A 13,880-nucleotide genomic window follows, 5' to 3' on the forward strand; every position below is an offset into this window, starting at 1 on the left:
GGACCGACACACTGAGAAAGTGTCTAAATTATTAAAACTGTAAGAAACATATTTTCCAAAACATAGTTATCTACTCTCAGATTACAGTTATTAATCAACTGCCATGGTTTCTTCTTTTGCCCATCTTAGCTTTGGTCTGATTTTTCTCATTTGCTCTTGTCTTTTATACCCTACTTAGTTGTTCTTGGCAAATTGTGTCTTGTGACACTTTCCACCTGCATCAATATGCATTGTATTCTAGTATTGTACATAAGCATCTCATTCAGATAATGTTATCAATTTTTCTTAACAGAGTGTGTAATAATAGATTTCTCTGTACTGCAGTCATTGGAAATATTTTGAATGTTCTTCCTTTCATTTATTCTGTTGACTTCTCAGGAGGCCACTTTGGGATAAGCTGCTTCTGACTACTTTTCTTTAGTTGATATATTGAGTGTTTTATGTTTTGAGTCTGCATTTTACTAGATGCTAAAATGTCTGGCGGCAAATGCTTTTTTTTTTTTTTTTTTTTACACCCACTGACATTATGGTTCATATAGAGAGGTTTAATCCTCAATTATATGAAGGAACATCTATACCTTGTTCACCATGGTTATCTGAACTACTTGAATTAGTCTACAAACTGCCAGGTAGAAGCATATTCTAACTGAAAAAAACAAAACAAAAAAACTTCTGAGCTTGGAAATGTGGAGTTCTGGATTGGAGTCTGTAGTTAACTTGATTATATTACAACTCTATAGGATTTCTCTTGTCTGAAATATAATCTCAAATTATTTACTACTCCTCTAAACGTTGTTAGAAAGATTGTCAGGATCACCATGTTCGCAGATGGACAATTTTAGCATGCACAGTGGTTCAGTTGTCTACTTCTACATCTACCCATGTTATTGTAGGCATCTTACTATTCCTTGGTCCTGCAAGGGATCATATCTCCACCCCTATTTAAGGATCCCATCATCAGCCCCTTGGTCCACTGGTGCCCAGAGTAGCTCTGTCTGTATCCAAGGATTCTGCTGCTTGTTTGGAATGCTGCCAGCAGATTTAGTGACTGTTGTATGACTTTGGGGTCTGTTGGGTTTTCTCTGAGAATGTTTAGATATATGGTGAGCCTTACCATTGATCTATGGGCACTATATGTCCTCGAGTCAGAATTAGTCATTCAATTCATATCTTCACCAGCAAGATGCACACAAACTAGTGTTTCTGTCTCCTGCTTATCCTCAAATTTCAGAACTTCATTTTAGGGCTGTCAGAGTTTGGTTGATCTAGGGTAGAGAGAGAGGGTTGTACCAGTTCTTCTGGGGTTTCATTCCTGTCAATTTATTCAGCTGAAGAAAACGGGAACTGTTGTACATTCATTAATCTTTCTGATCTATATCATTTCTTGGATTATCCAAGGTTTGAAAGTGACTCATTTCTAACTCTGAATTGGCATTTTTTTTACAAGGATTGTGGATGTCCAAGTTCACAACTTTTAGAAACATCTAAGGCTTTATTATTGGATGAGAGGCATCTCTTCTTGCTTTAACTCCATGTGTTGTCACTCTGAATATTTTTCATCACATATCTTAGTTGTGCTCAGCCTGTGAAACAGGAAGTTTGATTCTTGCTCACCCTTCCTGTCTTATGGTACTGATGGTTCTTTCTCTTTTGGCATTGTGGGCCTCACTCAAATCCCTCATGCCTTTGGGACAAGGTCATAAGACATACCTTCAATGGCCCTTATGTGACCACTGAATCATGAAGAATGATTCACTGGATTCTATAGTTTCCTTATTCAGGATCATTCTCTTCAGTCTCAAGGGGTAGTTAGATAAGAAAAAAATGCAAAGCTATGGGTTCATCTGCCACCACTTTGCACAGAGAGCTTTCTTTTCCCAATTGCCTAGCTACAGGGATGGAGTACATTAACAAAAGCTTTATGGTAAACATAGTTGCATTAAATCCACACTTTTTCCATTGTCTTAATAACAAGTAACCCTCTCCCAAAAAATAAATATAATAAGGCAAAAGTACCTTTGAAAATTGATGTCTGCTTTTGCGTATGATGTCAGTTTGTTAAGTGAGTGATTTCCTTCTCTAGAATTTATCCTACTACACAAATAAGTCCAACTAGCCTATAATTTCTTTAGTAACTATTTACAGTTTATTTAAGAATAGGTGTCAAGTTGGCAAACTTCCATTCCACTGTCTGTTGAACTATCAAAAGTTAAAGAGCAGTGCTTGCATATCTGATCTTTTACCTTCTTTTAAACTGTGGGGAATCTTAGCTGGTTCTGATGTATTATTTGTTTTTAATCTCTCATGTTTTTTATTTATCATAATGGAGATAACATCTTCATGACTCAAATCAGTTTCACTATTTCCCTTATAATTTCATAATTTGGAATATTGTTAATATAATTTGTTGTGAAAACAGAGAAGAAAAAACACTGAAAAGCATAACCACCTCATAGTATTCTAAATGTCCTTGTCATCCAAAATAATGTCAGATAAGAACTCGTAATATCACTGTGTATTAAAGTTATTTTATGTACTCACATTAGTGGTTGGTTTGATAAAGAAAAACCATCCTGAACAACTGCATCTCTTCCATTTCTGTTTTGAATGAAAACAGGCTACAGTTCATTCTTTCTATAAAGAACCACCTTATTCCTAGTTTAAAAAAGTATTGTTTCTAAATAATTTATAACCTATAATTTCAAAATATATCCTGTTATCAGTACTCTGTAAACTTTACCTTATTCTTCAATGTAACACATGTATATTTAAACCTGACAAAGCTTTAAGATTTGAATTTGCATTCAGTAATTTTTTTTTTCTTTCAGGCTTCACGCAGTGGTTACTTTCTCAATTGATACGCTTATTAACTTTCCCAGAACTGAGAGAACTTCATAATAGCTGTGTTCAACTATTAGCTTCAATTTTAGGAACAGTAAAACTTGGAGATCTTGTTTCATTTAATCATTTGTGCCAGTCATTTATTTAGTTAACTGTAGGTAGGTACTGCCTTGGTAAGTTCTAGGTACATTAGTGCTACTTTAACTATATTTTGATTTTATGGTACTTCAGTTTTTACGAACTGAACAGTTTTATTGTATTTATACATAGCTTTTTAAATGTTACTGTAATAAACGCACAGAACTAATTTCAAGATAGTAATATATATTTTAATAGTTAACAGTCTATAATACACACTGAGAAACAAACAATATGAGTTTTCACAGGACTAATGACCAGATGTTAATATATTTTAAAATAAATAATAGTGAGAAACAACTTGAAAAATTTGAGTAAGTACAGAAAAAGTACAGAACTGATGACAAGATAGTAATGTATGATGATAGTAAAAAGTACAGAACTGATGACAAGATAGTAATGTATGATGATAGTAAAAAGTACAGTAAATACTAAGAAACAAAATTCTAGGCAGTATTTTATCAGATGTTCATGATAAAAAGAAAATAGTACTTGTCATATTCAAATATTGGATGTTGCCAGGATACCAAAGAATAACATATATTACGTTTCGGTATTTGTGAATGAACATACAGTTACTTTTGATATTACAGTGAATTAAAAGTATTTCACAAAACTGTGTGCACATTTTACTTTCTCCTGAAGGGTCCTAAAGGTATATGCCAGGTTTGGTAACAGTAAAGTACAGTAGTTATTATTTTATTTCCAGATAACAACTTGAATTTTTTAAAGTTTTAATTGATAGTTTTGTATTAATTGAATTTCTAAAGATGTATGAACATAAGAGTTAAACTGTTTGAAGGATGTACAAAGTATCTTCCAGTCCATGTTATTGGTGATATTTGGCAATTGAACAAAGAACATCAGCTAAATGTTGCTATAATAAGTTTTAGTGCCATGACTATTTCAGGTATTTAAATATTTGTTTTCATCAAGTAATTCTTATACTAGTTGCAGTTTATATAACATAGACTTATTGCAGAATAGATTTTCCATCACTTAGAAGTAATTATTCTTGTGGGAAGGATGTTTTATATTATTGATGTCAAAATAAACAAAAAATGCAAGTGATGCAAATGTATAAATAAACATTTTTTTTAAAATGAAAACAGACAACCTGTTAATAATGCTATAATTTGTTTCTAAATATGACTAGAAATAACTATTCAATTTTAATTAAAAAAGTTTAGTTTCTATCACTTTGTTTTCCTATCAATCCTATTATTAGAAATAAAGATATGTTTTGAAATTTCATGATTTTAACCAGAATGAACTAATCTTTTTCTAAATGTATTAATGCTACCTCTACCAGACTATCACTACTCGTTTGGCAGTTTGTGAGTTCAAATGTGATCCTTTGTTTATTGCTACATATTTGACTGTTTTTTTTTCACAAAGTAGTTATTTTTCAACTTGATTTATTAGTTAATTTAAGTAGCTTTATTTCTGAACACAAGTTTAGTTAAACATTTCTGTGCAGTACATTCTCAGGTTAACCTTCTCACTTTTTCTGTTACAACAGCAATTAATATTTTTCTCAGAGCCCCAGGTGTGGGTAACCCCATGACAGATTTATTTGCTTCTATACATTGAAAGAATGAACATTCCATGGTCCAACGTTTATCCCCAGATTCTGCCATGACTTCTACTGAAACAGCTGTGCCTGTGCTGTCTAACACATCTTTTATTGTATTTTTCCACCTACAGAGTTTGCTGACCAGCTTCTTCTCAACCTGGGAAGTTTCCTTGGTTAAATTCAGTCTTCGTGAATTTTATGTCTAAGGTTTTTTATTGTCTTATCCTTGTCACCTCTTAATTTTCCACCTTATATTTCTACATTACATGAACAGTCTTCCTGGCCTATGTTTTTTTCTTCCCTTTCCTGGTATTTCAATTATTGTTTATCTGTTGATCTCACAGTTACATGAGGTTATGGGTATGTTTTGCCCCCTAAGGTCTTTTGATTATTTCACCTTTTCCTTACATTGTATTGACTGTTTAGTTTTAGATCAACAGTTGCAAGATTACTTGTTGCCTATTTGGGGCAGCTCCCAAATCACATGTATATCTTCCACATGCTAGATATCTTTTCTTGTTTCTTATGGTATCCTTCTTAGGTACACACTTCCTTTTAAGGCTCTCCACAGAAATTTTGTTGGGTGTTTCTAGAAATGCCTCTGTTCTTCTCTCATCCAATTTATCCTGTATCTTGTCCTTGACTCTGGCATTTGTTAAATGTATTCTTTGTTGTTGGGACTTTGTAGGTCATGATACCATGTTGGTTTGGTTCATTTATACTCAACTACTCTCAGGGTTTTGAATGTTGTTCTGTTTTGGAGATGTAACATATTGATACTGTTTAGGAAGTATTGAGTTTCAGGTGATATCAGTCCACTAATCATCAAGATTATCTGGTTTCACATGGTGATTCACTTTCCTTGTTAGCTAGTTCATCTTGCATAAAGGTGTACCCACACATGAGAAACATATTCTGCAGTTGGTCTTCTATTAGGGGATTTTGTGCTGACAAACTTAACATGGCTTGTATGGGGTGCAAATTTCTCATTTGGCTTTTCAATCACAAGTCTTTGGTCTCTTTGCTTTTGGATATCAGACAGCTTTTAATTAATATCTTGTTTTCAATGCAGAATGGTTTTACTTCCACTGTTTTTACTCTGCTAATGCATTCCTTTTAGCTATGTCTCCCTCCTTGGCATCGTACCATTCTTATTGGGTTGTTCATGTGCTCCAACATTCACTTGATTTACCTCTGTTTGAACCATTTTCTCATGTTCTATGTTTCATCTTTCCTGTAAAACGTTTCCTTTCCTTAGCCAGTGGACATCAAAGGTGGGATTTGTTTGCAGTTGTTTCACATAAGCTTTATCACCCTACCTATCTTCTCATTTATATGGATTGTTCTTTTCTCCCAAAGACCTCAGCAGCTTGGAAGGGCTGTTTTTTTTTCTTCTTCTGTTTCCTGTCTTTACCCTAGACCAGATCTGGATAGGGTCCTGTGTCCAATCGGGATTCTTTGTTCTTATATAACCCATATTGCTCCATTCTGGGGTACACGTTCATGGCTCTTGGTCCCCTTGTAATCCTCCTTCTGTCATGATCTTTCACCTTTTATCCTTACCACTTGGATCTGCCTTGTGGTTTGATTGGCCTATTCTTCCTTACCTTCTTCCTTCCAGCCTTTTTTTCCATTTGTCCTTTCTTCAAATCTGACACTTCACTCTTTCCCTTGCTTCTCTTCTTCTTTGTCCAGTAGATGAGATTCTACAATCTGGCATGTAGACCATTGCCTGTATGTTCATTTCTCACTATCTCTATCACATTGTGGCTTCCTTTTTATTGTAGGTTCATATAACACCTTGGTTGTGCTTCAGAATTTGGTGCAACTGTATCTGATAAGTTATTAATCATACTTTCATTTTTCAGGAGCCTTTACCTACTTTTTATCACATGGATCCTAACTAGCTAATCTTTAACTAAATCTGCTTTGTGTAACCATGTTAACTTGCATTTTATCTTTCATGGCTTCACAATGCTTAGCTTTTAGATAGGGTATTTCACAAGATCAATTATAGGTGAATAACCTCGAAATTTTGCTTCATAAATTTTCCTATTCTGAACCGTACCACTCATGGACTTCAAAGGGATAGCTGCACATCCCTGTCATATTTTGACTGAATAAATCAGCAAAGTCTGCTTTCCAAAATAGGGTGTGGTGATCACACATTGCACTGTTACAGGTGATGATGCCCCTCCAGACTCTCCGATGCATTCTCATCTCCCTTTTCTTGCAGTGGAGTCCTTACCACTTACCAGTCCCATGCCGATGTGGTAATTGATCATGGAGGCACTCTTCTGAATGGGTTTCACACAAAGATAACTATAACCATTTAGTGCAGTGTAGAGTGGTAGTGTTTTGTGGATTTTTATGATGTAATATTCTCCATTTTGGAAAGATCATAATATCAGTATGCATTCCACCCCTTTGACTGGAAGCCCTCATCCTATCTTCGTGTGGATGTTTGTACTCTTGGGTGTAGAGTGAACCAATCAACATAAGTCCTCACACAGGGTTTTGAATTGTCTCTCTTTCTTCTTCAGTTTTCTCCACCTGTATTGTGGGTCACAGTGGTAGTTTGTGGGATTGTTCCAGTTCTGTTCTTGGCTACCCCTCATTCTCTCTTCTTATGGAGATGTTATTGCCATTTAGATGGTCCCATCCTGTTTCATGATTGGGAATGTTGATTGCATGCAAAAGATATCCTTTTGATGCTGGATGTTAAGTTAATGGACCAATAGCTCAGAGATAGTTATTGTGTCATACCTGGAACCTGAGAAGTGGAGTAGTGTGTAATACGTAAAGTGTTATTCTTATTCTTTTTTCATGCAGATGATAGTTCCATGCAAGGATCTTTTAAATATAGTTGATTTACTGAGTACAGTCTTTTGCACCCTAGACCCAGGTATGCATCATTGTTTATCCACTTTTCTCATTGTAGGGCAAAGTTACAGTAATATCTTTGCTGGTTAAGATTGATTTTCTGTCACATTCTTTTCCTCTTGGACTTGCTCCTCTCATTTTCTACCCTGTTATCTTACACATTCCACATGGGAGCAAAGAATATACCTGTTTCAGAAGTGATGTAGTTTCTTTCTTCAGATTTGTTTCTCTCATATGTGGAAGTATCCTTTGGGTGTTTTAGTGGGTGTGTCTGTTCTTTGCTCACACTGGACCCTCATTCTAACCAATGTGAAATTCTAGCTGATATTGTGAGTGGAGGGAAGTGCCATATTGGAAGTTATAATTTTTCCACCTTTCCTTCCCATGCATTTCTGGTGCTTCTGTTTTCTTCCAAACTTAGATGTGATAGTTTGATAGAGGTTCACAAAGGGAGTCATGTGCATCAAGTGATTGTACTGTGCACAGAAGGCTTGTGGCATGTCTAAAGAAAATGTTTGGACAATAGGGGTCAGTAATGAATTATAACAGCTTATCTTGTGAGTGGAGGGAAGTATCTATCAGAAATAAATTTTCAGTATAGGAAAATTATAACTTTTACTGTTAGTTTTACTCATTCCTTCATGGTTTTCATACTTTGTAAAGTAAAGTTACATTTTAAAAATAAGTTGATGTGATTAATTTTATCTTTAGCTTTAAATTTGAGCTGTTTTGAAGAACATCCAAAACTACTAGGTTTTACTTTGGCTAAGTACTTGTTCACCTAATAAATAAAGTTAGATATAATTATTCATTTCTTTTTTTTTTTACTACAAAGTGTTTAAGTAACTGTGTAGTTCAGATACAACACTTAAGGCCCAAAATTATCACAAACTCGCTTATGAAGATAAGCTGAATTATCTGGGGTAACAAGTCAAAAAGGTGTATTGTAGTATTATTGCACCAGATAACTGATAAATGAATATTTTTTGTTGTTTCTAAGTGTTAAACAATGTGTATGATACATTTTAATGTACAAAGTTTAGCTTTATAAAACAAAAAAAAATTAATTGTATGTTATTGTGCCTGGAGTATGAAGTCGGAGATTCCTCTGTTTTTTTATATTTTTTCTTCACTTGATAACATGTTTTGAGACATAAATTCTAAAGACTATTGTACATGTTAATTCTAACTATACTTCAACAATTGTAACTTGGAGACGTTTTTCATTTGGTATTTTGTTAATATCTGACACTTATTTGGTGAAATTAATATAAAATTTAAAAGAAAAATTCGTACTTTTATTTCTGCACAGCCTCAGAGTTTTTCTTGTAAACAAAACAACTAGAGTCTTTCTGCCCATTTTAAAGAATACCTGGACTTTTTATAACCTATCTTCTCTGATTTCAGGTGTTTCCTTAAGTTATTCTATGGGCCTTTGTTGAAATCTTGTGATGGTGTTGCATTAAGCAGTTTGATCATTTAATAATGAAATATAACTTTATAAACTGCGATAAAGGAATTTTGGTGATTATGATTGGGTAGAGCGAGAATTAGATTGTCATGTAACAGTGGAGTAAATATCTAGATTTATGAGTTTTGTTGTTCCTTTTCTTTGTAAATTGTGAAGTTACTTTTGTGTTGAATTATAACTGAAAGGTACATAATTTATTGTAAATGAGAAGATACCAAATGTGAGCTTATACAATTCAGAATGGGTACCAAAGAAAACTTTATTACAAGTTTAACACACTAACAAATGTACAATGTTTGGAGAAAGTTTTTCTACCACCAGATATAAATGGTTTACCTAAGCAAAGAACAATATAGTCATGTGACTATGTATTGATTATAGTTTAATAAAAATATCTTGTTGATGTTTGGTTCTCTGTTTAAAATTATCTGTGGTTTTATTGTGTTGTAAACAAGAATTTTTTATTATGTTTGCCAAATATTAAAGATAAAATAATTGCCAAATCTTTTAAGTTCAGACAAAGTTACTGTTTAGTTAGTATGGTAAGCAAATGCAAAATAATTTGAAGACTCTGATTTCTATGATTTTTACTTTTGTGTTTATAGTATTCAGACAATTTACATAAATAAACTAGTTAACTGACTATTTAATTATTTTTAAATGCAGTTGTCATATGTCATAAAAATGTTATTAATCCAATCATTGATAGTAATTTATTTAATTAACAGAAGATTGTCATGAGATTACGGTATATTTTAAAATAAACTTAATGGCAACTGCTTGATGGTATTTAGTGACTCATTTCAAGTAGAATATGTTAAAATTATCATTAAAAATTACTGCAAAATATCTATTTAGAAAAGAATTTTTTTTCAAAACGTACAGTTGGATCAGCTTGAGAAGACATTAGCATGCTAAAATATGAGTAATAATAAAATTACTTGAATAAAACAAGGTGAATAAAAATAGAAAGATTGGTACTGTGTAATAATAATACAGTGGGTGTTTGTAAATGGGTGGTTATAGTAATCAGTTAATGAGCCTGTTGATTAATAAGTCAGTGAATTGATGTAGTTGCCCAGTTCTAAGTTAAAGGGGAGGTAGAATAGTTGAAGAATTATATCTGAACTGTGAGTTTGAATGTAAGAAGGAGCAGCTGAAGGAAGGAGGAAGGAGTGTATGTGTTTTTTGCAATGTGTGTTTGAAGGGAGTTGGAGTGGCAGAAGAAAATGAAAATGCCATATTAATGTCTAAGTAGTTTATAAATTATTTAAATTTTTTGTTTTAAGACTTTACATTGTTTATGAACATTACAGATTTGGAGAACTTCAAAGAAAACTGTTACAAAAGTGGATATAACACCAACAGTGTATTTACTACTCAGTCATTTAAGATTTCTGAGGAAGCTTTGAAAGTAAACAATACCATTAAGGTAAATGCAGAAATATTTTGTTATAAGACTGAGATTGCATTTCTGTTCAATTTGTATTCAATGTTTTAACTTCAAATGTTGCTTCACATTTTTTTAATGTAAAGAATGAGTAAAAAACATTGTATTTGATTGGTATGTTCTTGAAAACAAAAGTATTGTATCAATAAATAATAAACTAGAAACAGGTGGACAGACTTTTACTAAGTTTTAAATGTGAGGTCCTATGTATGGCCAAATAAAAGAGGAAGTTACACACTGAGGAGGTAAAGATATAGTGTATATCTAGGAGAGACAAGGGAGGAAGTTGTACATTGTTGGAGTAATGACACAGTGTAGAGGAAGTAAGGAAAAAGAGGTTGTATATTGTTGGAGTAATGACACAGTGTAGATAAAATAAGGAAAAGAGGTTATATATTGTTGGAGTAATGACACAGTGTAGAGAAAATAAGGAAAGAGGTTATATATTGTTGGATAATGACAGTGTAGAGGAATAAGGAAAGAGGTTATATATTGTTGGAGCAATGACAGTGTAGAGGAAATAAGGAAAAGAGGTTATATATTGTTAGAGTAATGACACAGTGTAGAGGAAGTAAGGAAAAGAGGTTATATATTGTTGGAGTAATGACACAGATAGAGAGAAGTAAGGAAAGAGGTTATATATTGTTGGAGCATGACACAGTGTAGAGGAAGTAAGGAAAAGAGGTTATATATTGTTAGAGTGGACACAGTGTAGAGAAGTTATATATTGTTGGATAATGACACAGTGTAGAGGAAATAAGGAAAAGAGGTTATATATTGTTGGATAATGACACAGTGTAGAGGAAATAAGGAAAAGCTGTAGATAAAATAAGGAAAAGAGTTATATATTGTTAGATAATGACACAGTGTAGAGAAAGTAAGGAAAAGAGGTTATATATTGTTGGAGTAATGACACAGTGTAGAGGAAGTAAGGAAAGAGGTTATATATTGTTGGAGTAATGACACAGTGTAGAGAAAGTAAGGAAAGAGGTTATATATTGTTGGAGTAATGACACAGTGTAGAGGAAGTAAGGAAAGAGGTTATATATTGTTGGAGTAATGACACAGTGTAGAGGAAGTAAGGAAAGAGGTTATATATTGTTGGAGTAATGACACAGTGTAGAGAAAGTAAGGAAAGAGGTTATATATTGTTGGAGTAATGACACAGTGTAGAGAAAGTAAGGAAAGAGTTTATATATTGTTGGAGTAATGACACAGTGTAGAGAAAGTAAGGGAAGAGGTTGTATATTGTTGGAGTAATGTCACAGTGCAGAGAAAGTAAGGGAAAGGGTTGTTTATTATTAGAGTAATGGCAATCATTGAATACTCTTTGAGCATTCTTATTGGCATCTTGTTGAATTTTGTAAAACGAAAAGATGTGTGTGTTGTGTGTGTATTTTCTTATTGCAAAGCCACATTGGGCTATCTGCTGAGTCCACGGAGGGGGATCGAACCCCTGATTTTAGCATTGTAAATCTGAAGACATACAGCTGTACATTGCGGGGGGCAACAAAAAGATAAAATAATACTTTTTTTTATGATTTGCAAGCCAATATATGGTACATATTTTTGAAACAAAGGTATATCACATTTTTCTGTTTATTTTAGTGAGATGGTTCAGTTTCTTGGTCTCCTGTGGGTAAATGGTAAGTTTATGGACTTGCAGAGATGAAGTTTGGGGTGTGATTCAATATCGGGGACATAACAGTTGGTCCAACATCGTTTTGCTCTAACACTAGAAACCTACCTGATAATATGTTGTTCCTGACATCAGTAATCAAAACAATCTTTACACGACATCAAAAAGGAAGTCACTTTGGCATCAGCTGCTTCTGAGTTGTTTTATTCAGTTGGTACAGTGAGTGTGATATCTTGCATCTATCCCCAGTGCGTTTTAAGCCTGTACTTACTTGATGGCTGTAAGGTCTAGTCATGAGTATTTACTTTTCTCTACATCCATAGGCAGAAAGGTTTACTGCTTAGTGACGAGGAAGGTGAAATGGGCCTCATCACCACAGTTATTGGAACTACACAATTTTGCGTATGACTAAGTGGGTGGCTATTTTGACTCAAACACTGCATCTAGTCCTAAAAATGAGGAGTTCAAATATGGTGTTGGTAATTCACATGAACAAGTCATTGTGCCTCGGTGAACTTGTAACTCTTAACATCTGGCACCTTATCACCAAGTATTCAAACATCACACCCAGATTCTACTTTCAGTATAACCAATGCAGACTTCATTCTGATGGAGCTGGTGGTTTAAGTGAATAGATGGTAGTGGGACAAGGGTACGTGTATGTACTTATAACTTTAACATCTCTAATTTCATTACTGATGAGCTGAAACCAATATTAGCATGTTAACTGGTTCAATTTATCAGTTTATACATTCATCCTTATTGTTATTGACATCTCAGCTTTTATTGGTGCCTACAGAAGGTTATAGTTCTGCCTCTTTTGAAGCTCCTGACCCTTAACATTAGTCCCTTGCTACACTTGTACCCATTGTAGGTTCTCTCTATAACCACAGGTACTACTGATTTGTCAAAATGCTGCTGGTAGTGTCAGGAATTATTGTATGTCTTTTAGGACTGTGGGTTCTCAGTTCTGAGAATTTCTTCATGTGAGGTAACCTTACCCTTGGAATCCATGAACACTATATATCTTTGAGTCCAGATTAGTCATGCAGTTCACATTTTCAACACTATTATCTACCAAACCTGTAGGGTTTCTGTCTTCCACAGATCTTCAGATTTTGGAATTTAGATTTATGGCTATCAGAGTTTGGCTGGTCTGGGGGTAGCAAGAGAGAGAGTCATGCTAGTTCTTCCAACATCATATTCCTATCAGTTATTGGGTCTAAGATATAGCACATGTGTGTCTGGTCATCAGTCTTTTTTTGTCTGTATCAATACCTAGATTGTACAAGGTTTGTAAGCGATTCATTTCTAAATTTGTTTTTTTTTTGTTTACAAGGATTGTGGATATTGGAGTTTGATATAATTGACTTGCATCTGCATATTGCCACAGTGGAAGTATACTGCCATTTTTGACTTCTGTTTTTTTTTTATATATATATATACACAAAGGCCAACCACTGTAGTTCAGGATTCTTACTTTTTAACTAGCTTTGGGACCACATAGGTTCTTTCAATTCATACAAGCATTTTCTCATCACACAAGTTCCCTAATCCTGTGTATACCATTCAATTGATGAATGGTTACTGTTAACACCATCTTATCAAATGTCCAACCATCACACCTGGATTCTATTTTCAGATCAAACAAAGCAGGCTTCATTTTCAGAGCTGAGACATGAATTGTTGTTCCATCAGTCTGTTTTTTGTTGTTTTTTTTTAATATCTTAGACTGATTCAACCAACTCCTTTCCAGCTCCACTCAATGGAACAGGAAGCCCAACTCTTAATCCCTTTGCTTTCTCCCATGGCACAGATGGTTCTTTCATTTTTCTTTGCAAGACATTGGGGTTTAATGTCTAGGATTGCCATGTATCTGTCT

The 13,880-nt window shown here is 33.9% G+C and overlaps 1 protein-coding gene across 3 annotated transcripts in view; it reads left to right on the top strand.

Annotated features, from left to right (window-relative positions):
* LOC143242935 (uncharacterized) overlaps positions 1 to 10,619 on the top strand; it is a 33,592-nt gene extending 22,973 nt beyond the window's left edge. For 2 of the 3 annotated variants that reach the window (XR_013023472.1, XM_076486551.1), the window contains one exon: positions 2,829 to 3,003. Coding sequence is in view for 2 of the 3 variants with exons in the window: in XM_076486551.1 (XP_076342666.1) it covers positions 2,829 to 2,989 (161 nt within the window). In the remaining variant the exon portion in view is untranslated. Of the gene's footprint in view, positions 1 to 2,828; positions 3,004 to 10,225 lie in introns of those variants that run through there. The other variant, XM_076486550.1, reaches the window with a different exon arrangement.
* The last annotated feature ends 3,261 nt before the right edge of the window (positions 10,620 to 13,880 follow it).

This window comes from Tachypleus tridentatus, unplaced genomic scaffold (assembly GCF_004210375.1).
Source record: "Tachypleus tridentatus isolate NWPU-2018 unplaced genomic scaffold, ASM421037v1 Hic_cluster_2, whole genome shotgun sequence".
In the NCBI taxonomy this organism is placed as follows: domain Eukaryota; kingdom Metazoa; phylum Arthropoda; class Merostomata; order Xiphosura; family Limulidae; genus Tachypleus; species Tachypleus tridentatus.